A 23,252-nucleotide genomic window follows, 5' to 3' on the forward strand; every position below is an offset into this window, starting at 1 on the left:
CCAAGCTCAAAGAGAGATGCTAAGGATGCCAATGAAAAGATAGTAACTGATTCCAAGATGATCAAAGACAGAAATATATACAAATACTGTACAGTATAGATGTGAACATCCATCCAAGAAACCTTAGACTACACTATATTCCTTACTTTAAAGAGCCTCTATTAATAGAAGATAACGTTAGATCAGTCTTGTCTCATAAGTACGGCAGGGAAAGCTACAAAAACTGATAGAATATCAGTAAAGATTTTAATCAAGCTATTCCAGAAAATCTGCAGCACGATACAAAGACCAGCAGATCAGAAGTCAATCTAGATTTCAATAATAAAAAGGAGTTACCAAAATGTGTAGAATATTATACCGTTGTCTCGAGTTATGACCACAATTGACCTTAAAATTTATGTTGCTAAATGGAACATTTGTTAAGTGAGTTTTGCCCCATTTTATGAATTTTCTTCCCACAATTGTTAAGTGAATCATTGCATTTGTTAAGTTAGTAACCTGGCTGTTAAGTGAATCTGGCTTCCCCACTATCTTTGCTTGCCTGAAGGTCACAGAAAGGGATCACATGATCCAGGACACTGCAAGTGTCATAAATATGAATCCATTGCCAACCATCTGAATTTTGACCATATGACCACGAGGATGCTGAAACAGTTATAAGTGTGAAAAGTGGTCATAAGTCACTTTTTTCAATGCCACTGTTCATTTTGAATGGTCACTAAATGAACTGTTGTAAGCCAAGGACTACTTGTACAATGTTCTTAATTTCACATGCTAGCAAAACAATGCAGCAGATCAGAGGTGGTATTCAGTAGCTTCTGACCAGTTCTGGAGAACCGGTAGCGGAAATTTTGAGTAGTTCGGAGAACCAGGAAATACCACCTCTGACTGCCCCCACCCCCATCTATTCTCTGCCTGACTCCCAGCTGATTGGCTGGGTCTTCTTTTGTTGCCCTGCACAGGAGAACGGAGCTGGAAAACAGGTTAGTGGGACGGGGAGGGAATGGGATTTTGCAGTAACCTTCCCCCAGGAGTGGGGAGGGAATGGGATTTTGCAGTATCCTTCCCCTGCCATGCCATGCCCCCCAAGCTATGCCCACAGAACCGGTAGTTAAAAAAAATGTGAATCCCACCACTGCAGCAGATGAGAGCCCTGAATTACAAAGGAGATGACAGGTGTTCAAATTGCCTTTATAAAAAGCTGAGGAACAGTAGACATTACTGCTGATGCAGCCTAGATAAATGAGAAAGCCAAAGAATATAAAAAGGAAGTCGCTATATACTTTGTGTCAGTCATGCGAAGCTGTGAAATGTACTAAGGAAAATGGGAAACAGAGAACATCTCACCGTCCTGATGCAAAACCTATATACAGAGGTCAGGAAGCTGCAGAACCTGATGAAACAGATGCCTTCAGATTGATAAATGAGTAAGACAAGCTATATATTCTCCCCTTATTTATTCAACCCATATGTGGAACATATATTGAAGGAAGCCGGATTGGAAGATAACCATGATTTTAAAAGTGAAGACAGAAACATTCAATAACCCTCTATGCTGATAACATTATTCTGATGTGATCAGAATAATGATCTGCATGTTCTAATAATAAAAATCAAGGAGCAGAGTGAAAAAAATTGGGACTGAAATTAAATATAAATATAAAGAAGCCCCACACTAATGGAAATAGTTACAAACAAGCAGTCTTAGAATCAATAAGGAAGTTACTGAAGTGGTAGACAGCTTCTGCCAATTATCAACAATAAAGAGATCAGCAGCCAAGATCACATCACAGATCAGTATTTAGTATGACCTGTCACGAAAGCTTGGAAAATAAGTGGAGATGCTGTGAGGGCAGGGGTTAGCTGCTGGGGGTTTGCAGGGGTTCAGGAGCGCCTTCAGCTAAGATTCTGTGCAGTTTGGAGAACCCCCAAATCCCATTCCTGGTTGTGCTCCGGCCCAAGTAGTGACAAAGTGACTGAACCAACTTTGCATGTATTATTATACTGTAAATTCTGCAGGGGTATTAGGGTTGCATATAACATGCTCCTAATAAGTAAATTTTTAGGAAGATCAGGAAAATTTTTATATCAGTTATCTTAGAATACCTGAAAACCCTTTTTCACTTGTGCAATAGCCAAGTTCTGTGTTGCCATTATGAAAATAAGGCATAACTAGTCACTTCTTTTTTATTAATCACTTCAGGGTTTTAATGTATTTGCTATCTTATTTTAGGAGATATTTATTTTTTACTTCATAAATTGTAATATTTCAGATTTATAATTGTAAAGATAATTAACACACCATTATATTAGTGTATGTTATATTTTTATTGTAGAGAATCTTTGTAACATATTACTTTTCTGTTCTTACATAAGCAGCAATCTGCCTTAGTCTATCGGGAGGTGTTTTTTTAAAATATATTTTTATTAAGTTTCCGTTATTATAACATAAAACATCATAATTTCAACAGCTTTTTTTGACATCTATACAGGTTTTTACCTTATATATCTTAACACATTGTATTTACATTTATCTGATATTGATTAATGACTTTTTCTATAATTATTCTTCTTACGTTCTTATATATTTTACATATTTACATTTTACTTTCTTAAGGCTTCTTACAGTTAGATTTCTTGTCTTATTTCTTGTTTGTGTTTGCTACCCAAAGTTATTATTATTAGAAGTTATTAAATTTAAAGTATGCCTTTAAAGTGTGGATTTTTATTGGCACGGATTTTACCTTGCAACTGTAGCATTTGACAGCATGCATCCTAAAATAAAATCATGACCTATGTTTGAGGGAAAGGAAAAGGTACGAGAGAGGAGGGGAAAGGGAAAAAATTAAAAACCAGGAAGGGGGGAATACAAAGAATTTGGATAAATTTATCCCCTGCAGCTGTGCAGGAAGAATAAAGGAAAAGAGGAAAATTGCTAAAATGATTTATTCAGATGCCTTGAAAACTTTGAAAAAATGAAATGCTAAAATAAGAAGAAAAATAGATTTACCAGAAGAATAAGAATGGCTTGTTAGCAAACATTACTCCATCCCCAAAATTAGCCAGCTGTTGAGGAAACAGCTTGGCAGCAAACCATACCAGGAAAACAGATCAGGATTTCCTGCTGTAATAAAAGCTGCTCAAACAAAAGCAAAAAATGGGTCAAAATGCAAAAAGATGCCCTTATAAAGGTCCATGTCATAAATCAATTTTGTGTCAGCTTAAAACTGGGCTTCCATTACATGTCATTTTATACTGTACCAATATTGCACCCACAAGGCATAAATTATATCACCCTCAACTTAAGGTCTATCTTTTAACTAATTCTATTTGTTTTGCTGCTGCTTACTGAAAGTTTTAATCTGCACGATTGGGTACAAAGAGTATAAACCAGAACATTCTTTAAAATTTAACTTTTTGATCATGGAGCTAGATGTAGCTTTAAGAAATGAAATGCACTTTCTTCAAAACTGATTACAAAATAAAAGTGCTATAAATTATCTGCTGAAGCAATAGCCAGAGTCACATAACACACTAAGTCACAAAGAGGTTTGTTTCATTTCAGCTCAATTTAATGCTTCAAGCCATCTATTGTGATTTGTAGATCATTGTTCATGGTTTATAGTGAGGAATGAAAAGGTCGCTATGATCTTTTGTTCAATAAACTATGGTAAAAATAAACCACTGCTGACAATGGTGTGTAAGCCTAGCCAATGACGAAAACTCCAGAGTTGGTTCATATACAGTTGTAAGCTCATGATTTCATGTTATAAGAACAAGACATCATAAGACTTGAACTTACACACTCCTCCATCTTCTGCTGTAAGGAAGAGGATGGATTTGTATGGAGATTCCCAATTATCTAAGTCATAGTTGTCTCAAAGGTGCTTTTTTATTCTGAAGAGGCTTCATGGAGGAGAAGGGAAACGTTTTCAAAGAAAAAAACTCAAGAAAGTCCAGTTGCCTTTTTAAAAAAGCACCTTTGGGAAGAGACTGGATATTTCTGTTTCCTGTAGTGATTAATCACAGTGTAATCTAAACCAGTGGTGGGATTCAATTTTTTTTTACTACCGGTTCTGTGGGCATGGCTTGGTGGGCGTGGTATGGCTTGGTGGGCAAGGCAGGAGAAGGATACTGTAAAATCTCCATTCCCACCCCACTCCAGAAGGATACTGCAAAATATCCATTCTCTCCCCACCTCACTAACCTGCTTTCCAGCTCTTTTCTCCTGTGCAAGGCAACAAAAGAAGACCCAGCCAATAAGCTGGGACTCGGGAGGCAGAAAATGGATGGGGGTGGGGCCAGTCAGAGGTGGTATTCTTAACTACTCAAAATTTCTGCTACCGCTACCGGTTCTCCGAACTACTCAAAAATTCTGCTACCGGTTCTCCAGAACTGGTCAGAACCAGCTAAATACTGCGCCTCTGATCTAAACCCTAAACTATGATTAAACTTGTCTATGCTTAGTAGAAACAAGCAATTCAAGTTGTGATTCAAAGCTATTTTACTTTCATTAGTCATAGTGTATGTGGAGAACCTAGGACCATTTTTTGGTCTGAATTTTAAAAAGTAAATTTCTAGTATTTAGAGAGAAAAAAATTCTGCAATGCATTTCTAGTTTAAATATTTAGCAGCAAATAATTACTGAAAAGGTTAAATAGTTGGACATATTTTTTACCCTTCAATTTTCCAAATAATTTTCCTAGATAGAAACGGAAAAAACCTTAGAAGCTGAATTTCTTCTAAGTGGTTTCCCCAACTATTCTTTCAAGCATTTGAAAGTAATGCCATGTTTCCCTGAAAATAAGCACCAGCATGATTTTTCAGGATGCTCGTAATAGCAATAGCACTTAAGACTTATATACCGCTTTATAGTGCTTTACAGCCCTCTCTAAGCAGTTTACAGAGTCAGCATATTGCCCCCAATAATCTGGGTACTCATTTTACCCACCTCAGAAGGATGGAAGGCTGAGTCAACCTTGAGCTTGGTGGGATTTGAATTGCCAAATTGTAGGCAGCTGGCTGCAGCAGTAGCTTGCAGTACTGCACTCTAACCACAGAGGTTCCTAATATTAGCCTTATCCCCAAAATAAGCCCCAGTTAAGATCATCAGCCACACGGATACATTTAGTACCACTTAATGTGTCTTTTGGAACAAAAATTAGTATAAGACCGAGTCTTATTTTCTGGGAAACACGGTAATTTTAGGAAATACATTACAAGTGCATAAAAAAGGATTTTCCAAATAATATAGGTCCTAGAATTCTGGGATCTATATCTGCAGAATGCGAGACTTGGGAATGTTATGGAATCTAAGGATAAATTTATGCTTGTCATATTTACACAATATGATAAAGGTGGCAGCAAAGGAAACAGAAAGATGACTGAAGTTATTGGACAACAATTAAGTAAAGTTCATGAGTAACACTTAGTCAGACTTCTACAGAACTGCCACCATAATATATGGGTATCTACATTTTCATTCTTTTCTGAAACATTTTTAAGTACCTTGTCCCCAAAATGCCTTTCCTAAAGTCCTGCTTATCTTTCAATAAGGTTTCAAGGTAAAATAGGTGACATTTAACTATTTGATAAATTACTCAAAGTTTAATTTTAAAACAAGCAAACTTAGAAAAAGGTCAGTTGGTTATTCATTTTATTAAGCTCTCCTATTTCAGTCAGTTATACTTTATTTTTAAAAACAATTGATCTAAGAGAAGAAAATGTGTACCATATGACATTTTTAGCAAGACTATGTGGTTTTGAATTGACAAATAATTTATACCTGAAACTCATCACTTTGCAGAAAGTGGTTGCAAACACAGCATCTTCTTCAGAAAAATCTATACTTATACCTGGCAGGATAGCCAAATTACAATGGCTCACAAACACTAATATTAGATATGGCAAGGTAAGAATAATACAACAAGAAGGCAGGCTATGAGTTAAACACCATAATTGCATGCCCATCTAAAATATTTTGAATTCTATTCTTTGTTATAACTGCGTATCACCATCTTTTAGAATCACAAGTGTAAAAAATATTTTCCAATTATTTTATTATATTTGGTTTTAAAAACTCAGTTTTGAAAAAAATAGATTAAAAATGATTCTATAATGCCTCCACTCTTGTTCAGTTTGCTACTTTACATCCACTTCTGTGGGGTTAAACTCCTTTGAATTAACTGTGACTAGTATAAAATTGGGTCACCTAAAAACATGGCTCTGATGATGGCAAAATGTATAAATATGCATCTTTACAAAATCATATCTACTCCTCCCTCATATAGTGAAGATTAGATGTTAGTATGTCGTAGCTAACTAGTATTTGGTTGAATTATCTTTTTCTATTGCTATTCTTTCATGGAAACTTTGCAGTTCTAAGTCTACTAAGTAATCTTGATCAAAGAAATGTGACACGGATTATTATGTTTCAACTACATTGACAAACAGGGATGTTATCTGTCCTTTTAAAAAGCTGGATATGATTATTCAAGAGGAAAACAATACTGACCTTCATTCTTGGTTAAAGTTTCTTTATTCTCTGGTGTTTTATCTGGCATCTCAGCTGAGAAACATTCAGTGACACCTGAAGGACATTTAAAAAAAAAGTTTTCATGTTGAAGCCAGTAGAGCTAAACAGAATAATACTTTTTTTTTTTTGCTAAAGTTTAGGTTATAACCTATAAGTGTAGTGGTCGGGGCCTCCAGTCAAATCTCTCAAATAGGGTGCATCTATGATAGCGACAGTATCCTGGCCTTAAGGGCTGTCTTCAGCAACTCCAGGAGGATGGATGGGAAAAAGGAAAAGGGTGGATCTCCATATCTGGCCTTCTAAAATCAAGTGCTCATTCAGATTTTTGCTGCAGCTGAGAATGCCCGTTTTCTTTTCTCTTGTTCCTTCAAAAGCAAGGAGGAGGAGTAAATAATATCTTTTTCCTCACTGCTTTACTCCTGCCTTCCTCAATTCTTTTCCACACAGAGGGTCCTATTGGGACCCTGCTTTTGAGTTATTATATTTAGATAACAGAAATATGACCACCAAATATTGCAGCAAAAATCCAGGTACCGTTAGTGGATGATAAATTTTGTTGAACTCGTGGGGCTAGAAGTAGGCAGCAAGGCTGAAGCCAGAAATCCTGTGCCTATAAACATAATGTCTATTGTAGAGTCCACCTTGGACAGTGAGATGGGCAACATAAAAATTTAATAAATAAACCCTAAAATGACTGCCTCCCATGACTTCACTATATTTTTCTCACCCTTGTCACTATTCCACTTGCTCCCTATTGCTTTAACATGAATCAAACCAGAACACAATAAATTTATTAGAATATTAACAATTTCCTTTTAAATGCCTATGTAAAATTCCTTTGTACATCTCAACAAATCGTGAAGAACTTCTGTTGGTCTATTTCCCTGACTAGGGATCATTATTAGTTTCATCTAATGCAGAGGTGGTATTCAGCAGGTTTTGACCAGTTCTAGAGAACTGGTAGCAGAAATTTTGAGTAGTTTGTAGAACCGGCAAATACCACCTCTGACTGGAGATTTTACAGCAGTGGTTCCCAAACTTTTTCAGTCCACCGCCCCCTTGGTGCTACAAACTCATCCTCAATGCCCCCCACCCAGGGGCGGGATTCAATTTTCTGTGGATGTAGCCTAATTTGAGGGTGTGGTTTGCTGGTCATGTGACTGGCTGGGTGTGGCTTGGTCACGTGACTGGGTGGGCATGGTTTGGTAGTCACCAAATACAAGTGGAAAACCAAATACAAGTGGTCCTCACTTAATGGCCAGTTGCTTAGCAAGTGTTCTAATTTATGACTGGCCTCCCCAGAACTACTTGATCTGTTTTTGGAATTTTGACAGCCATACACACACACACACACACTCCCTTCTAACCCTGCTGGAGCAGGTCACTGAACTAGAATCGGCAAAGCATCTCTGATTAGTTTCTAGTAGTGAATAGAATCTAATCAGATATGCTTTGCCGATTCGTGTTGATTTGTTTTATTTGTATTTCTTTATTTTATGTTGCTGAATTGCATTGACATGTGTGTCCCTTCTTGTGCACACCCCAGAAGCTTTTGTGATTCTTTGCAGCAAAAATTACCGACCTCTGGCTTTGCTCTACTTTTCAAACGTGCCCCCACTGTCGCATTCTAGGTGCCAGTCCCACAGGTTCACCCCATTGAGCCCGCTGCACTGGAGGGACCTGCCCAAGCAAGTCCAAGAGGAGCAGTGCACCAAATCAATGGGGTGAGCCTGGGAGAGGGAAAGAGAGAGAGAGAAAAGAAAGAGAAAGAGAGAAGGAAGAAAAGAAAGAGAAAAGGGAAAGAAAGAAAAAGGGACAAAGAGAGAGGGGAGGGGACAAAGACAGAGAGAGAGAGAGAGAGAGAGAGAGAGAGAGAGAGAGAGAGAGAGAGAGAGAGAGAGAGAGAGAGAGAGAGAGACCTGATGCATCAGATTGAAATGAGGTCTAGTTTAAAGGCCCTTTTCCACATTGAAACATCTTTGGCTTCTATTAATTAAAAGTTTTGTGGATGAAACATGGCCAAGATTATCAGGAAGCTCTCACATTTTGTTGAGGCTTTAAACAGGATCCATTGGACCAGACCTCCACCCTAAAAAGTTACTTTTCCCCAATGTATTACAGTGCCAATTCTGAAGAAGGCAAAACCAAAATGTACTGGTAAATTACAAGGAGAACACACACAAACACACACACTCCCTTCTAACCCTGCTGGAGCAGGTGATTGGACTAGAATAGATATCTCATTATCTTTCTCCTCCCTCCCTCCCTCCCTCTTTATTTCTTTTTCTTTCTGTCCCTTCCTTCCATTCCCCCCCTCTTTCTTTGTCTGTCCCATTTTCTTTCTGACCCTTTCCCCTTTCTCTTCTTCCTTCTCTCTTTCTCTCTCTCTTTCATCTCTCTTTCCCTCTCTCAGGCTCACCCCACTGACTTCGTGCACCATTCCGTTCGGACTTGCTTGGGCAGGTGCCTTCAGTGCAAGGGGCTCAAGGGGGTGATCCCGCGGGGCCTCGCCCCAAATGCGGCGGTGGTGGGATGTTTGAAAAGGAGAGCAAAGCCACTCTGGTTTGCTCTCCTTTCCCAATGCTGCATTCGGGGCGAGGCCCTGCAGGCTTACCCCATTGAGCCCCTTGCACCGGAGTGTGCAAGTCAATGGGGTGATCCTGCGGGGCCTCACCTTGAATACAGCGGCAGTGGGATTTTTTCTCACCCCTGAATTGTGCCCTGCGAGGGGCCCACCCCCAGGATCCCCCTGCCACCTCTTAACACCCCCCCCGCCAGCCCCCTTGCCTCTTAGTGCCCCCCAACGCATCCCACCGTCCCCCCCAGGGGGCAGTACCGCCCACTTTGGGAACCACTGTTTTACAGTATCCTTCCCCTGCCACGCCCACCAAGCAACACCCACAGAACCGGTAGTAAAAAAATTTGAATCCCACCACTGATCTCACAGCCCTAGCCCTCATAACAGATACCCCGGGATAAGGCGACTTTGCCCTGAAAAAGGCCTCCAATGGGGGTCTTTAGCCGGGCGCCTCCGCAAAAGGGGACCTGGGCGGCTGAGGCCTTTGCACCGGGACGCCCGGAGCCGGGCGCCAGCCTCCCCACTCCCAAGAACGAGGCTCGCCGTCCGAGCTCCGCTAGGTACCGGGGCGTCAGGACCGGCGGCCGCCCAGTCGCTGCCTCGGGGGAGGGAAGCGCTCTTCCTTTTTGCCTTCTCTGAGGGCGAGCGCCAGCGGACCCGACAGCCCCACCACACGAGCGGCCGAGCCTGTTCCTGGGGGCGGGGAAGGCGGCTCTTTCAGCTTCACGGGATCTTCCACGGGACAAAAGGCCTCAAAAAAAAAGGGGAAGAGGGGGTAAACAAACTAATGTGGGTTACCGGGTCGCTTACGCTACGATAGTTTTTGAACTTAAAAGACAGTGGAGAAAGCTGAATATGTGCCTTTTAAAAAGTTCAGTGGCCTTTAAGTGTCATGAACACTTCACACTTCATTTTCACTCTTGCCAATTTCCAATATTAAGTTTAAATAAATGTTAAAGCAATGTCAAGTAACAGTTTGTCCAGTATTCAATTAATTTATCCTTCCTGAGTAAGCACGACTGAGTGATGAAAGTATCATGTTACTACAGGCACTTGCAACACAATTGAGACAGCTTACTGAAAAGCTGAAGTGCTAGGAGACTATCAGAATACAAATCAACAGTACTGTATTTGATTTAGAATTACACTGGATAAACAATCACATTGCTGATACCTTAACCTGGATCACTCCCAGACATTACATGTTCCAAGCCTATTTAAAGGGAAGAAGGAATGTTCAGAAACACTATACTTACCTCTACTTTACATATATTAATAATATACTGTTATTGGACAAATAAATGTACAAGAAACAGATACAAATGAAAGGATGGCATCCAACTGACTCATTCCATTGATGGAAATAGGTCCGCAGAAGGTGAGTATATAGAGCAATTTACTTCTACAACCTCCCAAATACTCAGAACATATTACAGGCAAGGGAGAGAATTTATAAGGACACAAGAAAGAGGGAAAATACTTTAAAAAGGCAGAAATCTGCTTGGACAAGAATGATTTTGCCCAAAGGTAAAAGAAAATGGATCAGTTCTCTGTTATCTATGGGGCAGAAACACTGGCTGAAAATCAGTGCTGATCCCTGAACTTCAGTTGGATTCAGTGGTAGGATTCAAATTTTTTTACTATCGGTTCTGGGGGCATGGCTTGGTGGGCGTGGCAGGGGAAAGAAACTGTAAAATCTCCAGTCAGAGATGGTATTTGGCGGTTCTCTGAACTACTCAAAATTTCCGCTACCAGTTCTCCAGAACTGGTCAGAACCTGCAGAATATCACCTCTGGTTGGATTAATAGCATAAAATGGATTTAAGAACAATAACAAATCCACTTTGATTACAGTGACCAGACATGTCTATTTACATAACTAAAATAAGCAGCACAGCTGTCATAATTTTATCTGATGCATCTCCATATACTGTAGTTTTAAAACTGCAACTGAAAACAGTTACACAAAGTAGTTTTTTTAATGATAAAATCATTTAGCTGGAGCCACCTAGTAAAGAGAAAATGGTATCAACAGTGACAAATACATTCTATAAATTCAATCAAAACGAACTAGACTCAGTCATGTGACATTTTTAGAAGGAATTGACATTTTATATTGGATGAATTCTACACAGTGGTTCATTATGTTTTGAACTTAAATGGGTTCTGCCCCGTCATATTTTTAGACATATATCTCTACTATCATTATACTGTTTCCAAATACAACCCACTGAATACAATACTAATTGTGTGCAGTTCTGGATATATTGCTTTTGCTACATGCTGATAATTGAGAGTTGATATTCATTACAGAAATGGAAAGGTTTAATTCCAAATGAAACTTGGATTTAGCGCATATTCTACAGATATGTGTGATTTTTATTGATATGTCATAGTGCTTTGTGGCAAGAATGAATCCAGATCACACATCATTTTAATACATACTACTGTATATAGATAAGCAACTTTATGCAGAAGAAAGAAGTGGAGTACAAGTAGCCCTTGGTTAATAGTGGTAATTGGGGCAGGAATTTCCACTGCTAAGCAACACAGTCATGAAACGTGTTATCACGTGATTGCACCGCCAAGCAGCAGCACTTCTGGCTATAATTGTTGAGCAAAACCCACACTGTCATTAAATGTGATGTAACATGGTCACCATTTGCAAACTTCTGCCAGTTTCCCCATTAAAGCCAACAGTGAAGGTTGCAAGTGGCCATTATGTTGACTGTCATTTTACAATGTTGCAACTGCAAGCCAGTTGCTAAGCACCTGCATCACTAGGATGTGACTGCAGGGATAATGCAATGGCAAGAACTTCAAGGACCAGTTATAAGTTCAGGACCATCACAAGTTCAAATGGTCAGTGAATGAGTAGTCATTAAACCAAGGCCATTGGTAATAAATAGTAAGGCAAAGAATTTAAAAATTAACATCAATACCATTACTATGCATCTCTTAAATATAGTGTACAAGAATGAAAACTTATTGCTACATTTGTACATTGCCACATTTTAAATTTTCACCTCTTTCTTTCTGAAGATCTCATCAACTACAACCCTCTATAATATATTGTTCAGCCTGTACCATTTTTCCTTCCTTTACTCAATGAATGAATAGAGTACTAAAGTTTTTTAGCATTCTCATCCCCAACATCTCCCATATCATTACAAGCAGCCCTTACACATTTATCCATAACTAATCAGTGAAGAACTATTATGTAAACATTCAATTTGTTCTCACACGTTTCACTTCTGTTATATATTACTCCTATTACATTAAACAAGCAGCCCTCCATTCATGCAAAACACTGTATAATTAATGTCCATTCACATTATTTTACATTTCTTTAAATCAGTGAATAAATAAGGAAAAATGAATGTTCATGTTTGTGTTAATACATTTCTCAGTTACCTTCTAAATAGAAACAAAATTTGCTCCCCACTTCCTCAATTTTGCTCATTGTCTTATGAGAATACAGTTTTGATCAGAATTCTGCCAAACACTTTCCAATAGACACTTAACAACTTAATCCCCCTCGAGCATTTGCAATCATTCTTGCTTTCCTTTTGCATGGAACAATAACTACATTCTTTCAATAATCGGATACATATGGAGTCTTTATGCAGAAGTTAAACAAGTCACAGATCCACTCCATAAACAATCTACATTAACACTGTGTCCAGGTTTAGCTTCACGTCCTTCTAAAACAAATTTTTATTTCCATCAAAATCACTGCATTTTCCTCATTTTAATTATATTCTCTGCAGTTATCTATATGCATTATTTTTGTAGCAAACAATGTCTATATACAGTATTTTTCTCATCCACAGCCCTTCACTTCATTGTCTCATCTAGCAACTTTTTTTCATACTTCCCGCTGCCATATTTTTCATATTTTCTTATGACCTATTGTTGACAGTAACAAAAAATGGCCTATTCCATTTCCAGAGCCCTTCAGCACCCTTGAACCTTTCATTAATCCTTTTCAACTTTTCACAATAAACAATAACCTTCTTTTAGATGTATATTATCCCCTTTCCATGTGTATATACTGTATGTATGACTTGGGCTTAAACACATATCAAAACCAAATGAAGTAATTGCTCCCCTGGATTGTATTAATTCAAAACAGGACCACTTTCATTAAAGGTAAAGGTTCCCCTGCACATACATGCTAGTCATTCCTCACACTAGGGGGCGGTGCTCATCTCCGTTTCAAAGCCAAAAGAGCCAGCACTGTCCAAAGACGTCTCCGTGGTCATGTGGCCGACTAAACGCCGAAGGCACATGGAATGCTGTTACCGTCCCACCAAAGGTGGTCCCTATTTTTCTACTTGTATTTTACAGGCTTTCGAACTGCCAGGTTGGCAGAAGCTGGAACAGGTAATGGAAGCTCACTCCGCTACGCGGCACTAGGGATTCAAACCGCCGACCTTTCTGATCAACAAGCTCAGCATCTTAGCCACTAAGCCACCGCGTTCACCACTTTCATTAACATCTATTATATCCTCCTTGGCTTCCCCACTTTTCAGTGTGTTCAAACAGTTGCCCTCTTTACTATTTATTCATATTAAATCCCACGTCACAACCTTTGATATACTGCAGACATCGGTCCATCATGGCCACGTCAATCATACCTTTCAGATAATGTGTTTTAATAAAATAGACAAGAGTAGATGTATTTCCAAGCCTTAGCCATATCCATGCCATAGACAGCATTCTATAATGACATCTACAGCCAGTTTTTATTAATTTTCCCACTTATAAGGTGAAATCACATTAACCAAAGCTCAACAAATCCATTGGTTGCTTGCATCCTTCCATATTACATAAAGAATGGATTAAAAACAGGCCCATTGGATAATTTTTTTTTTCAGGAATAAATGTTTCCCAGGTCAGTGGGATACATAGCATGTATTCAAAAAGTATTACATATCTCCACTGGCCTAAGGATATCCTGTCTTCAAACTGGAAATGGTTACAATGGCCGTACAGAACATATCTTTCTATAAATTCCATGCAAGTTCTTATCACCAACATTGCTATATATCCCTAATCTTTTGTGTCTTACCAAAATAATGCAGTTTTTGAAACAGTTCTGCCGTAAATGTGTTTTTAGATTTCTGGTCCTGAAAAAAACTAATTGTTTCAAGCATTTGGAAATGTTTTGGGTTCTGGGGTGCTAAAATGTATTTTGCATTTAGAATAGGCCAGTTCAAATAAAATAATATATTGCTAGAGGGTAATACATGGCAGAGGGCCTTGTTGAAAATAACAGAGCATCAAGCAGTTAAGAAAAACAGCTTCATAATTTTTTAGTTAGCCACCTGTAGATCCTGAACATGGCACATTATTTGGTAATACTTCTGAAGGTTTGTACATCTGAAGAGGTAAAATGACAAAGCAATGCTTCAATAGTTAAACTGAATATGCCACAATTCACAGCAGTCTGTAAAACTTTCTACATTACCACAAAATGGCAAATTTTATATGATCCATACAAATGTAGACCGACCCAGCCCTTTTTATCACATGACGATTTGAGTTCTTCTTAGTGCTCTATTAACAGGGAATCGATATTTTCCAGAAAGTTCACAGGTGCATTATTTCTGTTCAAAGCCTAGCTGAACAATGGACAAACGTAAGCACATTATTTAATGCACACTATATTAGTAAACAATCCATGGTATTTCTGCCAAGTTATTTCTCTTAAACATTATGAATCATGCACACAATAACGCAATTAAAATTTGGTCAGCAAGAAAAATCGCTTCAGTCAAGGCTTCAACTGGGGGGAAAGAAACAGAGAGCTGGGGTTGCAGACAAAGAGCTGTGAACACATTGCCAGACACACATATATTTTGTTCCAAAATTGCTCCCATAAATGACTAAGCAAAATAAAAACGCTGCTGCTGTTTATACAAAGATGTGCAACATGTCACAATATTAATTAATGCTAGTTTAATGAATGTATAAATCTTTATTCCATGTTCAGTAGTAAAATAATACAATCCAGATAGATAGAAATATTGTAAGAATAAGTATATGCTATAATGTTCCACTTCCACTGTTTTTACACATGCATGTTTTTATGCTTCCAAAGGCAGTAATCAATGTAATTGTTTCTGTGCTGGAAGTCAGCAGGACCGATATGTCTATCTGTATCAGCGTGCTTCAAAAGGACGACAGATGCTTATACATACTAAAAACCAACAGAGTTCAGTCTCCAAAGCAATTATAGCTTGTGGACACTTTCTGCTGAACCTGCAACTTATTAAGAACCACAGTAATGGACCACAGTGTAGAAGGCTATCATTCAGCCTAAAACTGTCATTTTCCCAGGCTTTCCCTGTGTAGAAGCCTCTAATCATCTGCTACGATGAAAACAACCTCCATTTCTCAGACACGGTGGACTGAGATATATGGACACCTCCCCTGCAAATCAATAAAATGCCACAGTGACAAAAACTTACTTTTTTTTCATGAAAGTCAAAATGGTTTGGCTAGTTTATTCACTATTTCCATTTCATGAACATTCAGAAAATTTACACATTTAATATCACTTAACCAATACACAGTTCAAATACCTGAGAATGCATTTGCAAAGGCACAAGTCCATAGTTCCATTTTTGCACCCATTCCTAAATGATTAGAGTCCAACTACACATTCACATCCTCATTATGAGAACTGCCTGCAAAAAAAGGATCACTGCGTTATGGCACCCGTATAGCAATAGCAATAGCATTTAGACTTATATTCTGCTTCACAGTGCTTTACAGCGTTCTCTAAGCCATTTTGAGAATCAGCATATTGCCCCCAACAATCTGGGTCCTCATTTTACCCACCTCAGAAGGATGGAAGGCTGAGTCAACTTTGAGCCTGGTGAGATTCGAACTGCCAAATTGCAGGCATCTGGCAGTCAGCAGAAGTAGCCTGCAGCACTGCATTGTAACCACTGTACCACCACGGCTCTTGTCTAGCCAAGAGACTCTCAATTTGAGGTTCCTACGACTACAATTTTTGAAGGAAGATATGCCTTACTAGTTTTGTAGTTCTTATACTGCCTACTTGACAAAACATACCACTTGGCATATCAAGACTCATTCCCAGAGCAGGAGGGAGAATCTGGTGCTGTTAAACTACTGTACTCTCATCAGGCTGGCTGGGAGATGGAGTCCAAAAATACATGGAAAGTCAAAGATTCTTCACCCCGATCTTCTCAAGTTACACTTCAATAAACTGTTAATAACATTATGAGAATAGTTGTCATGCCTTGCTACTGTCAACTTTCTTCCCTTCTTTCCTCCACAGTTGCTGCATGTTGCATCCAAGTCTGAAAATCCAACTGTTACTGGGGGAAAAATATTTTTATTTTTCTTATTTTATCCTAGGAAAATGAAGGGTTTTTTCCTCTGAATAATACTTAAAGATCTACCACCCTAGGTAGCTCAAAAATTGGGAAGACCTAAGAACCTGCATTTACCAAAATAATGCCTTGATCCATCCCAATCTTCTTTATACACCTCTGCTTTACACTAAAAAAAAATCTTCTCAGATGCACAATATTATCTTCAACACCTGACAAAACATTATGCAGCTTATGAATTATGAAACTTAAAATCTACAAATGTTGGATTTAGAAACACAAACCATTCAGCTTAGTAGTGATCCTAGGATTTCAGAGAGAATCCTTGCTGGTCTATTGCTAGAGATATTTGTGACTGAGATTTTTCATATGCAAAGCAAGTGGTCACTTATAACATTAAACTAAGGTAGTTAAAAATCAATCCAAAGCTTTCTGATATTTTTCTTTCAATTGTACAATAGGAGATAAAAGTGGAAAGTTTTGAAATTCAATTCTCATTCATTTAATGTCAAACCATAATTGAAAAGTTAGTAACTCTGACTGTTGCTGGACATCTGAAGTGGTCATCAGCACATCTAAATAGCATATAGTGTCTAATATTAGACCTGTCTAAGGTTTCAGATTTAAATTTGGGGCAGCCTATTGCTGTGCCAGAATGGTTTGTGATGCTATGACCTGTGGCTCCAGTGTTGGACGTGAGGAAGTGTGTTCCAGCTTTTGACTATATTTTTGTGTTCATCCAGGCAGGTACTTATTCTTCTATGGCTGTCCAATGTGTGGCTGGGCGATGCACAGGGACCGTATATCCTTGGTTTCAGGTCAATTTATCTTTGGGGTGCGATGGCGCTATTTTCTGTCTGTTTTGAAGGCAGTCCTGATGTGATGTCTTTGTAGACCTTACTAATTTTGTCTATACCTCTTATGTATGTATGGTCTGTTCATCTTCTGGGTTTCTATTATGTTTCAGTGTGTTTTTGTGGATCAAGCTGGTGATTTGCTTTGTGGAGCGTTGGCTGTCAGTACTGTCAGGGTGCATAGTTCAGTAAGTGTGTCTTGTCTGCCAGTTGTTCTGTATAGTGTTTTAGCCAGGTTTATCTGTGCTGGGTGGTGTGTAGCGTTGTGTGTGTTTTCTTCTGGTATGTGTGTCCTAGTGTGCCATCTGTTTTTTTGTAGATTAGTACGTCTAGGAATGGTAGTTGTTTGTTTGTTTCCGTTTCCATGGTGAACTTGATTTTGGGGTGTATGCTGTTTAGGTGTGTTAGAAATTGTTTAGGTTTTCTTTTCCATGGGGCCAAATCACAAATGTGTCATCGATGTATCTTAACCATAGTTTGGGTTTGTGGGTGGCATTGGCCAGGGCTCTGGATTCAAATTCTTCCATGAACAGGTTTGCAATGACGGGTGACAGTGGTGATCCCATAGGGGCTCCTTCAATTTGTTTGTATCTTTGTCCTTTGTATATGAAATATGTGTTGGTTAAGCAGTGTTCTGTTAGTTCCATGAGGTGTTTAGCTGGTTGGTATTTATTTTTGATGATTTCAAGGGTCTCTTTATCGGGACTTGAGTGAATAGTGAAACCACGTCGAAACTTACAAGCAGATCTTCTTGCTCCACATGTAGATCTTTGATCATTTCCAAGAAGTGGTATGAGTTTTGTACATGTGAAGCTGCTGTTTCAGCATGGGGCTGTAGCTGTTTTGCTAAGTGTTTGTAGGTTTGTAGTGGTGCTCCTCTGAGCTGACTATGGGTCTGAGAGGTATGCCTTCTTTGTGTATTTTTGGGAGGCCGATAGTTTGGGGCATCTGAGATTTTCTCTTGGGATGATCATCTGTTGGATCTCTTTGCTCATGTGGCTGGTTATAATTTTCTTCTTGGTTAATTTTTCCAGATATGTGGTTGGGTCTGTGTTTATGGGTTTGTATGTGAGTCTTGGAGTAGGTCTGTCAATTTTGTTTCGTAGTCTTTTCTGTCCATTTGTATATACAAAAGCCTGATGATGGCAGATGAGATTCTGCTGAACGTTGCTACAACTTTAAAGCACCACTACTATGACGGGAAAATACCAACAAAGCTGAAGGCCATACATGGACCAAACTTAAGAAAAATATATATATATATATATATATATATATATATATATATATATATATATATATATATATATATATATGGCTTCACAGGTCTACTATTAAAATATACACTATTATGCGGCTATAATTACTTCAGAGATTTTTAGCATGCTATTTTTATAATTAACCTGGGATCACAACAAAACAAACGTCTCTCATTTATAATTGTATTGGCAATGTTTCAGTCAATCACTGATAGTCTTCAACTTACAATCACAACTGAGCCCAAAATTTCTGTTGCTAAGTGAAACATTAGGTGAGCTTTCCCCCATTTTACAATTTTTTTTGGCCACAGTTTTTAAGTGAATCAGTGCAGTTGGTAAGTTAGTGACACAGTTGTTAAATAAAATTGATTTCCCCATTGACGTTGCTTGTCAGAGGGTTACAAAAGGTGATCACACGACCCCGTTATGCAACCATCATAAATGAGTCAGTTGCCAAGCATCTGAATTTTGATCATGTGACCATGGGGCTACCACAATGGTTGTAAGTGTGAAAAACAGTTGTAAGTTACTTTTTTCAGTGTCATTATAACTTTGAACGGTCACTAAAGGAACTGCTGTAAGTTGAGGACTACCTATACATTCCAAGTACTGTAGTTGTCTTAGCAAGATTGTGAAAGCAGTTTGCCACTGCCTTCTTCTCAGAAGTTTTTTGACTCCACCCTCAAATTCCCCAATTTGTGGTCTCCCACCCCCAGATTAAGAGGCCAGAACACACTTAACTTTCAAGCCCTGCCCACACAAGGCCAGCTGTGTAAAGAACACAAACAGATGTCTGGGTTTCATGACCACTGAAAAGGTATCTTGAAGACAGTTCACCAGAGAACAGGATGCTTAAGACAAAGCAACAGATGTGCAACAATCACAAATGCCCATTCATTTCCTTTATGTCAGCAAATATAAGCAGTCACTAATTAAGAATCTCTATCTCTTGGATACAAAAGGAAGTGTACACATTTCCCACATCATTTGACTGTAACAATAGAAAATGTCACAGGAAAAGAGCCATCTGCTTCCCTGCAACTAACAAGAAGTTTGACATGTCTTAAATATTACCCTTTTTTCTTAAGATGTTTAATAACAGCATGTGCATTTCTAGAGATGTGTTGTTATTGTGAATAATCAGGATTCCAAGCCACATTTTCTTATTCCTTTATTTATTTTTCCTTTAGTAAAAGGCAGAAGATTTATACGATTTGAAGAGAAGCCAGAGTATTTTTTCCCCCTTTATTTTAGCTACATGACACTTTAATGAGGAAGAACATTATTTATTTAACAATATTTTTTAAAAACCATCCATACAAAAAATACTGGTGAGTAGCTACAGAAAAAAAATAAGAGCAATACCACAAAATAATACGAGCAGATTCATTAGCAGCTCTATACTCAAATGAAGTTGCATATTTTCCCCAAAGGCTCCCTTAAATAAAATAGTTTTAAAGGCTTTCCAGAACCCAAAGAGGGGCAAGGTCAGGGACATGTCCAGGGCTCACATGAACATCTTTCCATACCTGGAAGGGGAACTAACTCTTTCTCTCAATGTTCAAACCAGATATCCAGAATCACCTACCGTAGTACAGTAACCTCTGATATTAGTGCTGCTTTAACAAGAACTTCAAGTCTAAGAGGATCCTCAAATCATCAGACCAGGCCGTCTATTTCAGAGCTCAGCTAGGTACAAGATAGAATCAAACTATCACAAAAACCCTGAAGCTTTCTCTAGAAATCCTCTGGATGCATCAGGTTCCTAAGGCAGACTACCCTAATAGGTCTTATCCCCTTCAGAGGTTCAAAGTACCAATGATATGCAGTTTGATCAAAAATCAGTTTACCAATAGAAAAGAATGTACATTAACATCTCCCATATTCAGATCACCCCCCTTTTTTTTTGCTCCAGGATTCAGAGCAATACCAATAGCACTTAAGACTTATATACCGCTTCATAGTGCTTTCCAGCCCTCTCTAAGCAGTTTACAGAGTCAGCATATTGCCCCCAACAATTTTGGGGTTCTCATTTTACTGACCTTGAAAGGATGGAAGGCTGAGTCAACCCTGAGCCTGGTGGGAATTGAACTGTCAAATTGCAGGCAGCCGACAGTCAACAGAAGTAGCCTGCAGTACTGTACTTTAACCACTGTGCCACTGAGGGTAATAGAAGTATTTATCAAGTTGGGTTAGTATAACACAACAGACAGAACAATATACAGTTCGTGCAGATTATAGTCTGCCCTAATGTCAAAATAACAAGACACTGGCAAAGTCCTCTTCTCTTTACTTATTATAAAGACTTCTTGCTTGTGAACTCATTGCATAATGGAGGCTCCAATACCTGAGCAAACAGAAAACAAGAACAGGTATTCAGTAGTTTGCTCATTGAATATGTGAAAGCTCAAACTATGGTTGTTATGATTTCAAATTATTTTGTAATGATTGAATCCAAGAGGAAAGCAGCTTATGTTTTGGCAGTTTTCCAGATGATGGAATTCCAGAATTGAGAGGGGGAAGCACAAGAAATGCCTAAAATGCTTTCACTATCCCTTCCCAGTATACAAATAGGAGATCATCATAACATTTAGTAAGTAACTAAACCTGAGAGACACAAAGAGTAACAGGTGATCTCAAAGGCAGGCATTTGAAGCTACAACCATCTTTTTAAGCTGTTTATTGAATCTTGTACTGCTGCACCAAACAGGCCAGATCCTGTTACATCCTAGAGAAGGCTAAACCAAAATCAGATTAACTACATTAAATCCTATCTTGATGGGGACTACAATCAGCTATATTAAACTGAGTAATTCTTTCACAATTGAGAGCAACCCCCCCCCCGCCGCCAAATACTGTCTCTTTGATCAAGTATAACCTTTATATTTGTGGTGCTACTTATGGGAAAAGGACAAAAAGATTGTTCCTACTGATTTCTTCTTCCTTCTTCAATCTCCTGGAACAACTCCCAAGTTTAATCCCAGAGGTCCTCATTCAACACACCACAGCAAAGCTTATTGAATGTATGGGGGACGGAGAATATGCAAAAATCACACTTCTCCTTCTATCTCTTTGAGAAAATTGTAAGCATGGGATCTGTTTCCAATCCAGTTTGTTTAGAACATTCAAAAGGCTTGGATCAGGTACAATTAAGGCTGGTAACCTAACTTCCTGAAGAGATTTAGGAAGTCTTCATTGACCAGAAGATCATGATGTGTGCTGCAAATCAATAGCGGTGCAGCGGGGCCGCTGAGTGCCTCGTCTTGGGATGGCAAGGAGACCTGCTTAGTTTTTTTTTGAAATTTAAATTTTGCCTGAATTCCCTCTTAAATGAAGATGCAATGTGCAGTGTAAGCCAGAAAAGTAAATCGGAAAGAATGATAGTTAACAAAGAAAATAGATAAAAGATCATATTTCATCTATTGTCTTTAAAATTAAGAGAAAGGGGAAGGATATAACAGATTTGAATAAATCGATCTGATGGGTGGGGTACAATGGGGTACATGCAGGACAGTGATAATACAAGTCTAACTAAAGGTCTATGAAGTATGACAGGAATTATGAACTCTAGTTTTGAGTACATATGAAAGTAGGAATCAATAGATTGGTAAGATTGGCATGTTGTTGCAATGAATGGTGATAATATCAGATATGAGTTCTGTGGGAGGGATTGCAATATTCTGGTAGGGTGCCATCAGACAAGAAAAAGGGATGTAAACAAAGGGATGGGCAGAAGATGAGACAATGCAGAAAAAGGATTGAATCATGATCTAAGAATGAACAAATATGGTAATATTTAGTGGATCTTTGTTTAGAAAAGGTCAGGTTATTTTGAATATATGATTTAAGCTTCATGTCTGTATATAGACATGACAAAGAAGTGAATAACAGCTTAAAAGCATGATTGACCTCTTTATAATGAAAAATTGAGAGGAATAAAAGTTATAAAACTGATTAGATGTTTTGAATGTCAGATTATTATGGTATTTGGAGATTATTAGAGTATTTGAGATTGAATCTTGGGAAGAATGGAAAAGAGAGAGAAAGTAGGAGAATTGTAAGAAGAAAAAAATACAAATCCTGTGTTAGAAAATAGACTAAACCTTCATGAATGAACAGATCTAAAGAAAGAGAAAGAGAAAGGAGACTTAAAACAGGAGAGTCTAGAAAAAATGTAATAAAAAATAAAAGTTATTAAATAGTTTGGAATAAAACTGGAAAGGAAGCAGTGTTTACCTAGCTTTTCATTTAGACATTTGTTAGAAGACAAGAGTGCTATGTCAAAAGAGTCCCTGGGAGTCGGGCGGCATATAAATAATAATTATAGATAGAACCAGAGGTAGGATCCTTCTGGTTCGGTCAGGTTCTATAGAACCGATAGCTCCGAAGAGCAGCTGACACTGAACCAGTTCGCTGGGACAAGGTTTTTTGTCTGCTGTTTGGCCGACCCACCCGCTTGGGCTCTAGGATGTCCTTTAGTGGCTGCATTTTCCTCCTCAGCTGTTTTGCGTGGCACAACTGAGTGCCACTCGTCAGCTGGAGAAGATAACTGCTTGCCAGAGCCAGTAGTGCATGCACATGCAGCGCACATTTGCTGCGCATGCGCGCACTCCCCGAACCGGTTGTTATGCCGGTCAGCTCCCATCCCTGTATAGAA

The 23,252-nt window shown here is 38.6% G+C and overlaps 1 protein-coding gene across 2 annotated transcripts in view; it reads right to left on the reverse strand.

Annotated features, from left to right (window-relative positions):
* The window catches only part of PLEKHG1 (pleckstrin homology and RhoGEF domain containing G1), a 120,918-nt gene that overhangs the window by 81,184 nt on the left and 16,482 nt on the right, over window positions 1–23,252 (reverse strand). For both annotated transcript variants that reach the window (XM_087970129.1, XM_087970137.1), the window contains exon 2: window positions 6,515–6,589. In XM_087970129.1, coding sequence (XP_087826255.1) covers window positions 6,515–6,563 — 49 coding nt within the window. In that variant the 5' untranslated portion in view covers window positions 6,564–6,589. The remainder of the gene's footprint in view (window positions 1–6,514; window positions 6,590–23,252) is intronic.

The sequence above is a fragment of the Notechis scutatus genome, chromosome 1 (genome assembly GCF_049901735.1).
Source record: "Notechis scutatus isolate UNSWTSFEM ecotype Mainland chromosome 1, rNotScu1.2, whole genome shotgun sequence".
NCBI lineage: Eukaryota > Metazoa > Chordata > Lepidosauria > Squamata > Elapidae > Notechis > Notechis scutatus.